General features: G+C 45.4%; 1 protein-coding gene across 6 annotated transcripts in view; it reads right to left on the bottom strand.

Moving 5' to 3' along the window:
- The window catches only part of LOC119491103 (protein Atg16l2), a 41,613-nt gene that overhangs the window by 1,674 nt on the left and 24,668 nt on the right, over positions 1-15,271 (bottom strand). For 3 of the 6 annotated variants that reach the window (XR_005207542.1, XR_005207541.1, XM_037774761.1), the window contains exons 7-18: positions 14,890-14,979; positions 14,297-14,350; positions 14,110-14,212; positions 12,355-12,460; positions 12,057-12,127; positions 11,693-11,764; positions 11,423-11,543; positions 10,706-10,811; positions 8,973-9,125; positions 5,988-6,035; positions 1,472-1,573; positions 1-634 (exon numbers count right to left, since the gene is read on the bottom strand). The exon at positions 1-634 is cut by the window's left edge. Coding sequence is in view for 4 of the 6 variants with exons in the window: in XM_037774761.1 (XP_037630689.1) it covers positions 541-634; positions 1,472-1,573; positions 5,988-6,035; positions 8,973-9,125; positions 10,706-10,811; positions 11,423-11,543; positions 11,693-11,764; positions 12,057-12,127; positions 12,355-12,460; positions 14,110-14,212; positions 14,297-14,350; positions 14,890-14,979 (1,120 nt within the window). In the remaining 2 variants the exon portion in view is untranslated. Of the gene's footprint in view, positions 635-1,471; positions 1,574-5,987; positions 6,036-8,272; positions 8,590-8,972; positions 9,126-10,705; positions 10,812-11,422; positions 11,544-11,692; positions 11,765-12,056; positions 12,128-12,354; positions 12,461-14,109; positions 14,213-14,296; positions 14,351-14,889; positions 14,980-15,271 lie in introns of those variants that run through there. The other 3 variants (XM_037774762.1, XM_037774763.1, XM_037774764.1) reach the window with 3 other exon arrangements.

The raw sequence follows: 15,271 nt of genomic DNA, 5'->3' as shown, positions 1-15,271 counted from the left end.
TGTTTTATTAACTCACATTATGTGTCATGTCCAGATGTGTAATAACGTTGTGTTTATGTTTATTGCACTGATAATTTAACATAAATCCATAATTGCTGGGACGTTAAACTGCCCGTAGTTGCAGAAACACCGACAGTAGATACGTTCATGTTTTTTGACGCAGACTTTTTTTGTCCTCTGAGGACGTCGGACCGGCGTCCTTAAAGCGAGGCCGAAGGGTTAAAGGTGTGATGACCTTGATGAAGGTCGACGTGAAGGCTGGTTCAATGTTTCCGTGTTTTGGTTGCAGGTTTCCCTTCGTTCAGTTCTACAGTTATAAAGCTTCATGTGAAGGTGAACAGCTGTCCCTCGTTGTCCCTCGTTGTCCCTCGTCGTCCCCACTGACGTTATAAAATACAAAAAAAGGCACCAAGCAGGAAGTTTCCGTTTCGTCCAATCAACAACGAACTAAAAACAAACAAACCCACAAACGTCCCTCTGATGGCTCCCAGATCAGTCCGGCTTTTACGGCGTGGCGTGTTGCCGTGACAACGTGACCTCTCAGAAGTCACTCCAGAGGACGGCCCGCCTGCTCCTGTCCACGCTGACGACGTACTGACCGGACAGAGACCAGGAGACGGCGCTGATGGACGAGCTGGAGACAGAGAGGAGAGGGTTCATTAAAGGGACGATACAACATTGCTGTAGGCGGCGTCCCTCAGGGGGGCGGCGGCGGCGTCCCTCAGGGAGGCGGTGTCCCTCAGGGAGGCGGCCTGGGTCCTCTATTTTTTCTATTAAACTAGTAAGGGGGGGGGAATTCACCTACATATCGTGATTTTGTTTTACGGTTTTGAGTCTATGTGGAGGTAGAAGGAAGTTACCGTTTTTATTGAGTTAGTCTGAGTAACGTGACGTCATATCTGTTCTGTATCCGTCAACCAAAACAAACCTCAGAGAGTGTAAAACATTGGAGGGTCGTCGTGGATACGACCTGCACCCCCCCATGTTAAATCCAGGAGAAGCAGAGCATGGAGGTCGTTAAAGGAGCTGAACGGACGAGGCATGTGGTTGATACATTTCATAAATCTTGTTTGTCTTTAATAACTGGAATCCCCCAGGGCCACGTCCCGGGGCCTTTAATCTTTCCATTTAAACTTATAGAGACACTCCAACATGTACACATTCAATACATATTAAATACAATACTACATTAGTAAAACATTTACTAAATCATCTCTGTACTTGAATAACATGAGGAGTTCCTCAGGGAAGCGTCCTGGAACCTCGGATGTTTCTATTAAACCTGATCTGTGTTCTGATCAGCTGATGGATGATCAATGATCTGTGTTCTGATCAGCTGATGGATGATCAATGATCTGTGTTCTGATCAGCTGATGGATGATCAATGATCTGGGTTCTGATCAGCTGATGGATGATCAATGATCTGGGTTCTGATCAGCTGATGGATGATCAATGATCTGGGTTCTGTTACCTGTGTTTGTCAGGTAGGCGGGTCTCCAGGTTGCCGGTGGAGACGTTCCAGATGTAAACGGCGCCATCAGCTGATCCGGCCGCGAGGAAGCAACCGTCTGGACTGAAGAGAGAGAGAGAGAGAGAGAGAGAACAAGGACTCAGCGTTAATGTGGAGTCCTGATATTGTTTCAGGAGAACTGAGAACTTGTAGAATAAAGATAAAGTTTAACCATCGAAGAGTTCACGTTGTTTCAGTGTGATTTAGTCGTTGAGACGTTCACACTGTAAAAAACAAACTCGTTTTACTGTTTTGTTAGTTTCATCCTATAATGAGGAGGAGCGATCAGCTGCTCCTGCTGGGTTCTGTGTGGAACCTCAGAGAGAACCCAGCAGGGAACCTCAGAGAGAACCTCAGAAAGAACCTCAGAGAGAACCTCAGGGAGAACCAAGCAGGGAACCTCAGAGAGAACCTCAGAGAGAACATCACAGAGAACCCAGCAGCAGGGAACCTCAGAGAGAACCTCAGAAAGAACCTCAGAGAGAACCTCAGAGAGAACCTCAGAGGGAACCTCAGAAAGAACCTCAGAGAGAACATCACAGAGAAACCAGCAGCAGGGAACCTCAGAGAGAACCTCAGAAAGAACCTCAGAGAGAACATCACAGAGAACCCAGCAGCAGGGAACCTCAGAGAGAACCTCAGAAAGAACCTCAGAGAGAACCTCAGAGAGAACCTCAGAAAGAACCTCAGAGAGAACCTCAGGGAGAACCGAGCAGGGAACCTCAGAGAGAACCTCAGAGAGAACATCACAGAGAACCCAGCAGCAGGGAACCTCAGAGAGAACCTCAGAAAGAACCTCAGAGAGAACCTCAGAGGGAACCTCAGAGAGAACATCAGAGGGAACCTCAGAGAGAACATCAGAGAGAACCTCAGAGGGAACCTCAGAGAGAACATCAGAAAGAACCTCAGAGAGAACCTCAGAGGGAACCTCAGAGAGAACATCAGAGAGAACCCAGCAGGGAACCTCAGAGAGAACCTCAGAGGGAACCTCAGAGAGAACCTCAGAGAGAACCAGGCAGGGAACCTCAGAGTGAACCTCAGGGAGAACCAAGCAGGGAACCTCAGAGAGAACCTCAGAGAGAACATCAGAGAGAACCCAGCAGCAGGGAACCTCAGAGAGAACCTCAGAGGGAACATCAGAGAGAACCCAGCAGGGAACCTCAGAGAGAACCTCAGGGAGAACCAAGCAGGGAACCTCAGAGAGAACCTCAGAGAGAACCTCAGAGAGAAACCAGCAGGGAACCTCAGAGAGAACCTCAGAGAAAACCCAGCAGGGAACCTCAGAGAGAACCCAGCAGGGAACCTCAGAGAGAACCTCAGAGAGAACCCAGCAGGGAACCTCAGAGAGAACCCAGCAGGGAACCTCAGAGAGAACCTCAGAGAGAACCCAGCAGGGAACCCCGTTAACATGTTCAGAGGGTCTCTGTCGCTGACTCAGAGCATCCTGGTCCTGCTGCTGTTGTCATGGAAACTGCAGGAAATGAACCAGCAGCTTCTCATCTCTCAGTTATTCTGGCGGAACGTTTGATCACAAACATGAAGACTGATAATAAATACAGGACGCAATAACAATAACAATAATAATAATAACAATAATAACAATAATAATAATAATAACGATAATAATAGTAATGATAGAAATAATAATAATAACAATAGTAATAATAGTAATAATAATATTATTATTATTATTATTATTATTATTTTTAATAATAATAATAATAGTAATAATAGTAATGATAGTAATAATAATAATAACGATAGTAATAATAATAATAACAATAGTAATGATAATAATAACAATAGTAATGATAGAAATAATAATAATAATAATAATAATAATAATAATAATAATAGTAATAATAGTATAATAGTAATAATAATAATAATAATAATAATAATAATAGTATAATAAATATCACCACTCTATCATTACTCAGGCAGCAGATGATCAGCTTCCTGTCAGCTGGTTCCCTGCTGGATGCAGAATGTGTTTTAATAAACCAGGAGCTAAACGATGAATTTAAGATTTGATTTGATGTTTTTCTGTCTGAATCGATGATTGCAGCTTTTCAGCATCAGGACTCTTCATCACATTCTTCCTCTGAACATCAGGACAAACTGATGAACGCTGCTCAGTTTTCTTCTTTGCATGTTTCTCCCTTTAAAGGTCCCATATGGTAAAAAGTGAGATGTTCATGTCTTTTACATGATAAAGCAGCTTTAAGTGTTATATAAATATAAATATGATACCATACAACTATTGTAACTATCTCTAGGCAGCTCAGTTTGAGAGAAAGTACACATCCAACAGACATCCTGTTACCATAGAGACAGACAGACATCCTGTTACCATAGAGACAGACAGACATCCTGTTACCATAGAGACAGATAGACATCCTGTTACCATAGAGACAGACAGACATCCTGTTACCATAGAGACAGACAGACATCCTGTTACCATAGAGACAGATAGACATCCTGTTACCATAGAGACAGACAGACATCCTGTTACCATAGAGACAGACATCCTGTTACCATAGACACAGACAGACATCCTGTTACCATAGAGACAGACAGACATCCTGTTACCATAGAGACAGACAGACATCCTGTTACCATAGAGACAGACATCCTGTTACCATAGAGACAGACAGACAGACATCTTGTTACCATAGAAACAGACAGACATCCTGTTACCATAGACACAGACAGACATCCTGTTACCATAGAGACAGACATCCTGTTACCATAGACACAGACAGACATCCTGTTACCATAGAGACAGACAGACATCCTGTTACCATAGAGACAGACATCCTGTTACCATAGACACAGACAGACATCCTGTTACCATAGAGACAGACAGACATCCTGTTACCATAGAGACAGACATCCTGTTACCATAGACACAGACAGACATCCTGTTACCATAGAGACAGACAGACATCCTGTTACCATAGAGACAGACATCCTGTTACCATAGAGACAGACAGACATCCTGTTACCATAGAGACAGACATTCTGTTACCATAGAGACAGACAGACAGACATCTTGTTACCATAGAAACAGACAGACATCCTGTTACCATAGAGACAGACAGACATCCTGTTACCATAGACACAGACAGACATCCTGTTACCATAGAGACAGACATCCTGTTACCATAGACACAGACAGACATCCTGTTACCATAGAGACAGACATCCTGTTACCATAGACACAGACAGACATCCTGTTACCATAGAGACAGACAGACATCCTGTTACCATAGAGACAGACATCCTGTTACCATAGAGACAGACATCCTGTTACCATAGACACAGACAGACATCCTGTTACCATAGAGACAGACAGACATCCTGTTACCATAGAGACAGACATCCTGTTACCATAGAGACAGACAGACATCCTGTTACCATAGAGACAGACAGACAGACATCTTGTTACCATAGAAACAGACAGACATCCTGTTACCATAGACACAGACAGACATCCTGTTACCATAGAGACAGACAGACATCCTGTTACCATAGACACAGACAGACATCCTGTTACCATAGAGACAGACATCCTGTTACCATAGACACAGACAGACATCCTGTTACCATAGAGACAGACATCCTGTTACCATAGAGACAGACAGACATCCTGTTACCATAAAGACAGACAGACATCCTGTTACCATAGAGACAGACATCCTGTTACCATAGACACAGACAGACATCCTGTTACCATAGAGACAGACAGACATCCTGTTACCATAGAGACAGACATCCTGTTACCATAGACACAGACAGACATCCTGTTACCACAGAGACAGACATCCTGTTACCATAGAGACAGACATCCTGTTACCATAGAGACAGACAGACATCCTGTTACCATAGAGACAGACAGACGTCCTGTTACCATAGAGACAGACAGACGTCCTGTTACCATAGAGACAGACAGACGTCCTGTTACCATAGAGACAGACAGACGTCCTGTTACCATAGAGACAGACAGACATCCTGTTACCATAGAGACAGACAGACAAGTAAGACTCATCAGACAAAAAACAAAACACATCACATTATTCAGACATAACCCATTAAAACATGATCATCTGTCCTCTGGATGGACATGTCTTTAACAAGATGGACTGATGGACAGAAGTGTTCTTTAGCCTGATGGGGTTAAATGGAGGGACTCTGAATGGCCTCTTGGAGGACAGAAGTTGATATTCCCCATTTCAAACCAGTAAGGGATCAGAAGAGATTTACTCCGGGACATATTCTACAGATAGAGACATGGAAAGTGTATTAATGTTGCTGCTGGGTCAGGTAACCCCGGTCTGACCCGGGTCAGGTAACCCCGGTCTGACCCGGGTCAGGTAACCCCGGTCTGACCCGGGTCAGATAACCCCGGTCTGACCCAGGTCAGATAACCCCGGTCTGACCCGGGTCATCGGTGTGAAAGAGTGTAATAACTGACCTGATCACAGCCTTGCTGCTGTCACTGCCACATTTGAAGCCTTCAGCTCTGAAACACACAGACAGACACAGAGAGACATCACCGTGGGACATCTGTCTCTACCTGAGGAGGACTCCTGTCTCTACCTGAAGACTGTGGGATGTCTGTCTCTACCTGAAGAGGACTCCTGTCTCTACCTGAAGACTGTGGGATGTCTGTCTCTACCTGAAGAGGACTCCTGTCCCTACCTGAAGAGGACTCCTGTCTCTACCTGAAGACTGCGGGATGTCTGTCTCTACCTGAAGAGGACTCCTGTCCCTACCTGAAGAGGACTCCTGTCTCTACCTGAAGACTGCGGGATGTCTGTCTCTACCTGAAGAGGACTCCTGTCTCTACCTGAAGACTGCGGATGTCTGTCTCTACCTGAACAGGACTCCTGTCTCTACCTGAAGACTGTGGGACTCCTGTCTCTACCTGAAGACTGCGGATGTCTGTCTCTACCTGAAGAGGACTCCTGTCTCTACCTGAAGACTGTGGGACTCCTGTCTCTACCTGAAGACTGCGGATGTCTGTCTCTACCTGAAGAGGACTCCTGTCTCTACCTGAAGACTGTGGGACGTCTGTCTCTACTTGAAGAGGACTCCTGTCTCTACCTGAAGACTGTGGGACGTCTGTCTCTACCTGAGGAGGATATTCTGTCTCTACCTGAAGACTGTGGGACTCCTGTCTCTACCTGAAGACTGCGGATGTCTGTCTCTACCTGAAGAGGACTCCTGTCTCTACCTGAAGACTGCGGGATGTCTGTCTCTACCTGAAGAGGACTCCTGTCTCTACCTGAAGACTGCGGATGTCTGTCTCTACCTGAACAGGACTCCTGTCTCTACCTGAAGACTGTGGGACTCCTGTCTCTACCTGAAGACTGCGGATGTCTGTCTCTACCTGAAGAGGACTCCTGTCTCTACCTGAAGACTGTGGGACGTCTGTCTCTACTTGAAGAGGACGTCTGTCTCTACCTGAAGAGGACTCCTGTCTCTACCTGAAGAGGACGTCTGTCTACGCCTGAAGACTGTGGGACGTCTGTCTCTACCTGAAGAGGACTCCTGTCTCTACCTGAAGACTGTGGGACGTCTGTCTCTACTTGAAGAGGACGTCTGTCTCTACCTGAAGAGGACGTCTGTCTCTACCTGAAAACTGTGGGACGTCTGTCTCTACCTGAAGACTGTGGGACGTCTGTCTCTACCTGAGGAGGACGTCTGTCTCTACCTGAAGAGGACTCATGTCTCTACATGTGGGACGTCTGTCTCTACCTGAAGACTGTGGGACGTCTGTCTCTACCTGTGGGACGTCTGTCTCTACCTGAAGACTGTGGGACGTCTGTCTCTACCTGAGGAGGATATTCTGTCTCTACCTAAGGAGGACGTCTGTCTCTACCTGAAGAGGACTCCTGTCTCTACCTGAAGAGGACGTCTGTCTACGCCTGAAGACTGTGGGACGTCTGTCTCTACCTGAAGACTGCGGGATGTCTGTCTCTACCTGAAGAGGACTCCTGTCTCTACCTGAAGACTGCGGATGTCTGTCTCTACCTGAACAGGACTCCTGTCTCTACCTGAAGACTGTGGGACTCCTGTCTCTACCTGAAGACTGCGGATGTCTGTCTCTACCTGAAGAGGACTCCTGTCTCTACCTGAAGACTGTGGGACTCCTGTCTCTACCTGAAGACTGCGGATGTCTGTCTCTACCTGAAGAGGACTCCTGTCTCTACCTGAAGACTGTGGGACGTCTGTCTCTACTTGAAGAGGACGTCTGTCTCTACCTGAAGAGGACTCCTGTCTCTACCTGAAGAGGACGTCTGTCTACGCCTGAAGACTGTGGGACGTCTGTCTCTACCTGAAGAGGACTCCTGTCTCTACCTGAAGACTGTGGGACGTCTGTCTCTACTTGAAGAGGACGTCTGTCTCTACCTGAAGAGGACGTCTGTCTCTACCTGAAAACTGTGGGACGTCTGTCTCTACCTGAAGACTGTGGGACGTCTGTCTCTACCTGAGGAGGACGTCTGTCTCTACCTGAAGAGGACTCCTGTCTCTACATGTGGGACGTCTGTCTCTACCTGAAGACTGTGGGACGTCTGTCTCTACCTGTGGGACGTCTGTCTCTACCTGAAGACTGTGGGACGTCTGTCTCTACCTGAGGAGGATATTCTGTCTCTACCTAAGGAGGACGTCTGTCTCTACCTGAAGAGGACTCCTGTCTCTACCTGAAGAGGACGTCTGTCTCTACCTGAGGAGGATATTCTGTCTCTACCTAAGGAGGACGTCTGTCTCTACCTGAAGAGGACGTCTGTCTACGCCTGAAGACTGTGGGACGTCTGTCTCTACCTGAAGAGGACTCCTGTCTCTACCTGAAGACTGTGGGACGTCTGTCTCTACTTGAAGAGGACGTCTGTCTCTACCTGAAGAGGACGTCTGTCTCTACCTGAAAACTGTGGGACGTCTGTCTCTACCTGAAGACTGTGGGACGTCTGTCTCTACCTGAGGAGGACGTCTGTCTCTACCTGAAGAGGACTCCTGTCTCTACATGTGGGACGTCTGTCTCTACCTGAAGACTGTGGGACGTCTGTCTCTACCTGAAGAGGACTCCTGTCTCTACCTGTGGGACGTCTGTCTCTACCTGAAGACTGTGGGACGTCTGTCTCTACCTGAAGAGGACTCCTGTCTCTACCTGTGGGACGTCTGTCTCTACCTGAAGACTGTGGGACGTCTGTCTCTACCTGAGGAGGACGTCTGTCTCTACCTGAAGAGGACTCCTGTCTCTACCTGTGGGACGTCTGTCTCTACCTGAAGACTGTGGGACGTCTGTCTCTACCTGAGGAGGACGTCTGTCTCTACCTGAAGAGGACTCCTGTCTCTACCTGTGGGACGTCTGTCTCTACCTGAAGACTGTGGGACCTCTGTCTCTACCTGAAGACTGTGGGACGTCTGTCTCTACCTGTGGGACATCTGTCTCTACCTGAAGCAGACGCGCTCGTTGCTCCGCCTCCTCAGGTCCACCAGCTGGAGGCAGTCGTCACGGCAACAGCTGAGCAGCTGACGGTGGTCGGAGCTGATGTCCAGCGAGGTGACCTTCCCCTGAGCGGGGAGCTCCTGGACGCAGCTGACCGTCCTGAGGGACAAACCATCAGTTTTAAAATAATACTTTATTTGATTTCATTCCAAATCTGCAAAAATATTTTACAGTATAAAAATAATATAAAAATAAATGATAAATGATATAATAAAATAAACTGTAAGGAAGGGATAAACTAAAGAATAAAAAGAATAAAATAAAAAATACCCTTATGATGAACTAGAAGGACTCAGAGAGCTCAGACCTCCGTCATGTAGCGGAAAATAATGCTTTAATTTGAATGTAATTTAATTTAATTTAATTTATTTATTATCATTATTTATTACTTATTAATATTATTATTATTTAGACTCTGTATGAAAATTAGATTATTTAAATAATAAATTAATTAAATAGAAAATCTGACCAATCAGGAGCAGGGAGAGGAGATGCTGGTGTGTGAATGGAGGAGGGGGAGGGGGTCCTGTGAGCTGAGCTGTTGCTAGGTAACAGAGGGAGAGGGGGAATCACCGTGGCGACGGTGAGAGTTTAAATCAGAGCGGAGATTCTACTGTCCACACCGAGTGAAGTGGTGAATGAGTGAGGTGGTGACTCAGTGAAGTGGTGAATGAGTGAGGTGGTGAATGAGTGAAGTGGTGAATGAGTGAAATGGTGAATGAGTGTGGTGGTGAATGAGTGAGGTGGTGAATGAGCGAAGTGGTGAATGAGTGAAGTGGTGACTCAGTGAAGTGGTGAATGAGTGAGGTGGTGAATGAGTGAGGTGGTGAATGAGTGAAGTGGTGAATGAGTGAGGTGGTGAATGAGTGAAGTGGTGACTCAGTGAAGTGGTGAATGAGTGAGTTGGTGAACGAGTGAAGTGGTGAATGAGCGAAGTGGTGACTCAGTGAAGTGGTGAATGAGTGAGGTGGTGAATGAGTGAAGTGGTGAATGAGTGAAGTGGTGAATGAGTGTGGTGGTGAATGAGTGAGGTGGTGAATGAGTGAAGTGGTGAATGAGTGTGGTGGTGAATGAGTGAAGTGGTGACTCAGTGAAGTGGTGAATGAGTGAGGTGGTGAATGAGTGAAGTGGTGAATGAGTGAGGTGGTGAATGAGTGAAGTGGTGACTCAGTGAAGTGGTGAATGAGCGAAGTGGTGAATGAGTGAAGTGGTGACTCAGTGAAGTGGTGAATGAGTGAGGTGGTGAATGAGTGAAGTGGTGAATGAGTGAGGTGGTGAATGAGTGAAGTGGTGAATGAGTGAGGTGGTGAATGAGTGAAGTGGTGACTCAGTGAAGTGGTGAATGAGTGAGTTGGTGAACGAGTGAAGTGGTGAATGAGCGAAGTGGTGACTCAGTGAAGTGGTGAATGAGTGAGGTGGTGAATGAGTGAAGTGGTGAATGAGTGAAGTGGTGAATGAGTGTGGTGGTGAATGAGTGAGGTGGTGAATGAGTGAAGTGGTGAATGAGTGTGGTGGTGAATGAGTGAAGTGGTGACTCAGTGAAGTGGTGAATGATTGAGGTGGTGAATGAGTGAAGTGGTGAATGAGTGAAGTGGCGAATGAGTGAAGTGGTGAATGAGTGAGGTGGTGAATGAATGAATTGGTGAATGAGTGAAGTGGTGAATGAGTGAAGTGGTCACCTGGTGTCCCAGACTCTGATCTTGGAGTCGTAGTGTCCGCTGATGATCCAGTTCTCAGAACAGACCAGGTCACTGCAGTATGACGCCACTTTAACTACCTGCACACCTGCAGACACAAGTCCACCTTAATCAGTCCTTAATATTGATCAGGTATTGATCAGTGATCAGGTATTGATCAGTAATTGATCAGTGGTCAGGTATTGATCAGTTATTGATCATTGATCAGGTATTGATCAGTTATTGATTAGTGATCAGGTATTGATCAGTAATTGATCACTGGTCAGGTATTGATCAGTGGTCAGGTATTGATCAGTAATTGATCATTGGTCAGGTATTGATCAGTGGTCAGGTATTGATCAGTTATTGATTAGTGATCAGATATTGATCAGGTATTGATCAGTGGTCAGGTATTGATCAGTAATTGATCAGTGGTCAGGTATTGATCAGTGGTCAGGTATTGATCAGTAATTGATCAGTGGTCAGGTATTGATCAGTGGTCAGGTATTGATCAGTTATTGATCATTGATCAGGTATTGATCAGTTATTGATTAGTGATCAGGTATTGATCAGTGGTCAGGTATTGATTAGTTATTGATCAGTGGTCAGTTATTGAACAGTAATTGATCAGTGGTCAGGTATTGATCATTGGTCAAGTATTGATCAGTGGTCAGGTATTGATCAGTTTTTTATCAGTGATCAGGTATTGATCAGACTCACAGGCGGCTCTCTGCAGGTCCCACAGTCTGATGGTTCTGTCTGCGCTGCCTGTCACCACCTGATGAAGACAACCGCTGAACCTCGCTGCTGTTACCTTCCTGCTGTGACCTGTTAGAGTCAACTGAGACAGGTGAGACAGACAGGTGAGACAGACAGGTGAGACAGAGACTGAATGAAACACCAAGAAGACAAGCAGACATGCTGAAGTTGTTGACTGATGTCTGATGTTCAGACTAAATGTACGAGAGTTTCCGTGTTTGTCGTGGTTACCTTGGGAACGGAGTCATCCAGCCGCCACAACAAGGCCGACTTATCGTAGGACGCTGCGAGGATCCTCAAACCCTGAAAACACGTCCACAGACATCAGACTGTAAAACAGTTCACACCGAACACAAAGACATTCTTTTACATATCGTACAAAGTCAATGCACAGACGCAAATCTACGCCGGGCGACGCAACGCGGATGATGTAAACACGTGGAATTGGTGTGACGCCGTGTTGAGAAAGCCGATCAGCGCTGAGATTCTCCTGACGTCGAATCAGAAATGTAGAAAAAATGATTTTATCTATGGACCAAAATGAAAAACGCCGTAAAGAAGCAGAGTCGGTATCGACTCGCCAGGCGATACTCACCGTGGGGTCGAACTCGATGCAGGTGATCCCCTCTGTGCTGCCGTCCAGAGACGCTCTGTGAGTCAGCGAGCCTGGTGACATCATCAGTGAGGTCACAACACCTCATCACAAACATGATCATAATAATACTAATAATAATAAATAACAATAATAATAATCATAAATAATAATAATAATAAATAATCATAATCATAATAATTAATAATTATAATCATAATAATATTAAATAATAATAATAATAATAATAATCATCATAATAATCATAATAATCATAATAATCATCATAATAATAACGTACCTGCTCTGACCTCCCACAGTTTGATGACGGTGTCGGTTCCTCCGGTGGCCAGCAGCTGAGAGCTGGAGCTGAACCTCACAGCGTTGATGCCTTGCTCATGGGCCTCCTGGCAGACAGAGAGACAGCTTCCTGTTTACATCATTGCTGAGCATCACTGAGCTCCACCAACACTGATATCTCCTCACTCATAACTCATGATGTATATTACATTATTAATTGGGCTGTCCATATTAATCACCATTAATCACAAATTAAACACTCATGTTTAATCAGTTCTAAATGAACCTTAAAGGGAGATCAGTCCACTATTTAATCCTCTTATCAACATGGGAGTGGACTAATATGCTGCTTTATGTAAATGTATGTATATATTTATTATTGTAAATCATTTAATATTACATCTTTTGTCTCGTAACTCTTTCTCGTTATATATTAAAATATTCCAACAGATATTTTGTTTATCTATTTTTTAAATGTTACGTCTTTTATTCTTTGAAATATTACAACCATGTGATGTAACGTTATCACTTATATGAAAATTAAAATGTTCCTCCTTATATTACTTTATCTTGAAATTCTTTTTTTCTCAAGTTTTTTCATGTAATAATGACTTTTACTTCAAATATATATATACAGTATATCTTTTATATATAATGCGACTTTTACTGTGAATTAGGGCCGTCAATCCGTTACAATATTTAAAGCGATTAAGCACAAATGAATCCCATAATGTCAGTAATAACCTGGGGACGATTCATGATCATATCTATTGGTTCATATGTTTTATGCTATCCACCGGGGGGGGGAGGTCCCCTGGGGAAATAATGTGGAAAATACAATACTGAGGTGAGACAGAGAAGGACAGAGAGAGAGAGAGACAGAGAGAGAGAGAGACAGAGAGAGAGAGAGACAGAGAGACAGAGAGAGACAGAGAGAGAGAGAGAGAGAGAGACAGAGAGAGAGAGACAGAGAGACAGAGAGAGACAGAGAGACAGAGAGAGACAGAGAGAGACAGAGAGAGAGAGAGACAGAGAGAGACAGAGAGAGACAGAGAGAGAGAGAGACAGAGAGAGAGAGAGACAGAGAGACAGAGAGAGACAGAGAGAGACAGAGAGAGAGAGAGAGACAGAGAGACAGAGAGAGACAGAGAGAGAGAGAGAGACAGAGAGAGAGAGAGACAGAGAGACAGAGAGAGACAGAGAGAGAGAGAGAGAGAGAGACAGAGAGAGAGAGAGACAGAGAGAGACAGAGAGACAGAGAGAGACAGAGAGAGAGAGAGAGACAGAGAGAGAGAGAGACAGAGAGAGAGAGAGAGACAGAGAGAGACAGAGAGACAGAGAGAGACAGAGAGAGAGAGAGAGAGAGAGAGAGAGAGACAGAGAGAGAGAGAGACAGAGAGACAGACAGAGAGAGAGAGAGACAGAGAGAGAGAGAGAGAGAGAGAGGCAGAGAGACAGACAGAGAGACAGAGAGAGAGAGACAGAGAGACAGAGAGACAGAGAGACAGAGAGAGAGAGAGAGAGAGAGAGAGAGGCAGAGAGAGAGAGAGAGAGACAGAGAGACAGAGAGAGAGAGAGAGGCAGAGAGACAGACAGAGAGACAGAGAGACAGAGAGAGAGAGAGACAGAGAGAGGCTGAAAGGGTTAAGTTATGGCCTGATATTGAGGTGTCTCAGTCGGTGCAGTTCGTGTTGAGTCCAGAGGAGGGAGACAGAGGACCATGTCTTCGTCTCCATGAGGACAGTGTGTTACTCACCAGGACGTGGAGAGCTCTAGCGGGGACTCTGGCAGACAGACAGACTCCTACAGGACCCAGATCCTCCTCCAGACTGCAGACGGAGTGGCCACGCCTCTTCCTGCTGACATCACAGGACTCATTTACATACAATAAACATGAATCATGAATAAGTAATGAGGCGGGGGGGCAGGAGGAGAGGACTCACTCAAAGAGCTCTCTGATGGAGGACAGGATCCTCGGAGACGTAGCCGACGCTGATCTGAGACAAACACACACAGACACTTATTCATTTACTGACTGAGCATCTACCGACAACATTCATATCAGTTCATATCAACATTCATATCAGTTCATATCAACATTCATATTAGAGGAAGGTTTAAAGTGAGCTAGCTAGCTGGTCCACAGCAGCTAGCGGCTCACGTTAGCTGCTGTTAGCAGAAGGCTAAATATTAGCATCATTTCCTCTCCGTCTCTGAAACGCTTCTCTGATATTGTAGCTCTAGAGCTCCAATCACAGTTACTCATCTCTAATGTCTGAGATCTGGATTCACCTGATGGAGCTTTAGCCCACTGCTAGCGTTAGCCTCCAGCTAATGTTAGCCCACTGATAGCGTTAGCCTCCAGCTAATGTTAGCCCACTGATAGCGTTAGCCTCCAGCTAATGTTAGCCCACTGCTAGCGTTAGCCTCCAGCTAATGTTAACCCACTGCTAGCGTTAGCCTCCAGCTAACATCATGACCTCATCATGACCTCATCATCTGATTAATAAATGAAGGTAGTTCAGGTGAGATGAACCTGAACAGTCTGGTGTGGCATCTCTCGGTGGACTCGGGTTGGTTCTCCGTCTTTGGAGACGTGGATCTGGAGGTCGGAGCGCTCGAACAACTGGAACACAAAATCATCATCATCATCAACGTCATCGTCATCATCATCACACACACACTGACTTTTTAAAATATATACTGGAAAAACAAAGTTAGTAAACTTGTGTTTGGTGGATTATTTCTCTATTGTATCAATGCTAATGGTGATGCTAATGCTAATGGTCATTGTATTGTACATGGTTGAAAGCCTGTTTATTGACCTTCACAATGATGTCACACTTGTAAGGATCATGCATTTGTGGGATGAGCAGCACAGCTGATGATGTGGGGAGCGCCCAAGAACAATTTGCCAA

Source organism: Sebastes umbrosus, chromosome 7 (assembly GCF_015220745.1).
Source record: "Sebastes umbrosus isolate fSebUmb1 chromosome 7, fSebUmb1.pri, whole genome shotgun sequence".
NCBI classification, from domain to species: domain Eukaryota; kingdom Metazoa; phylum Chordata; class Actinopteri; order Perciformes; family Sebastidae; genus Sebastes; species Sebastes umbrosus.
The sequence above is the reverse complement of the archived record's forward strand: the minus strand, read 5'-3'. Positions and strand labels throughout refer to the sequence as shown.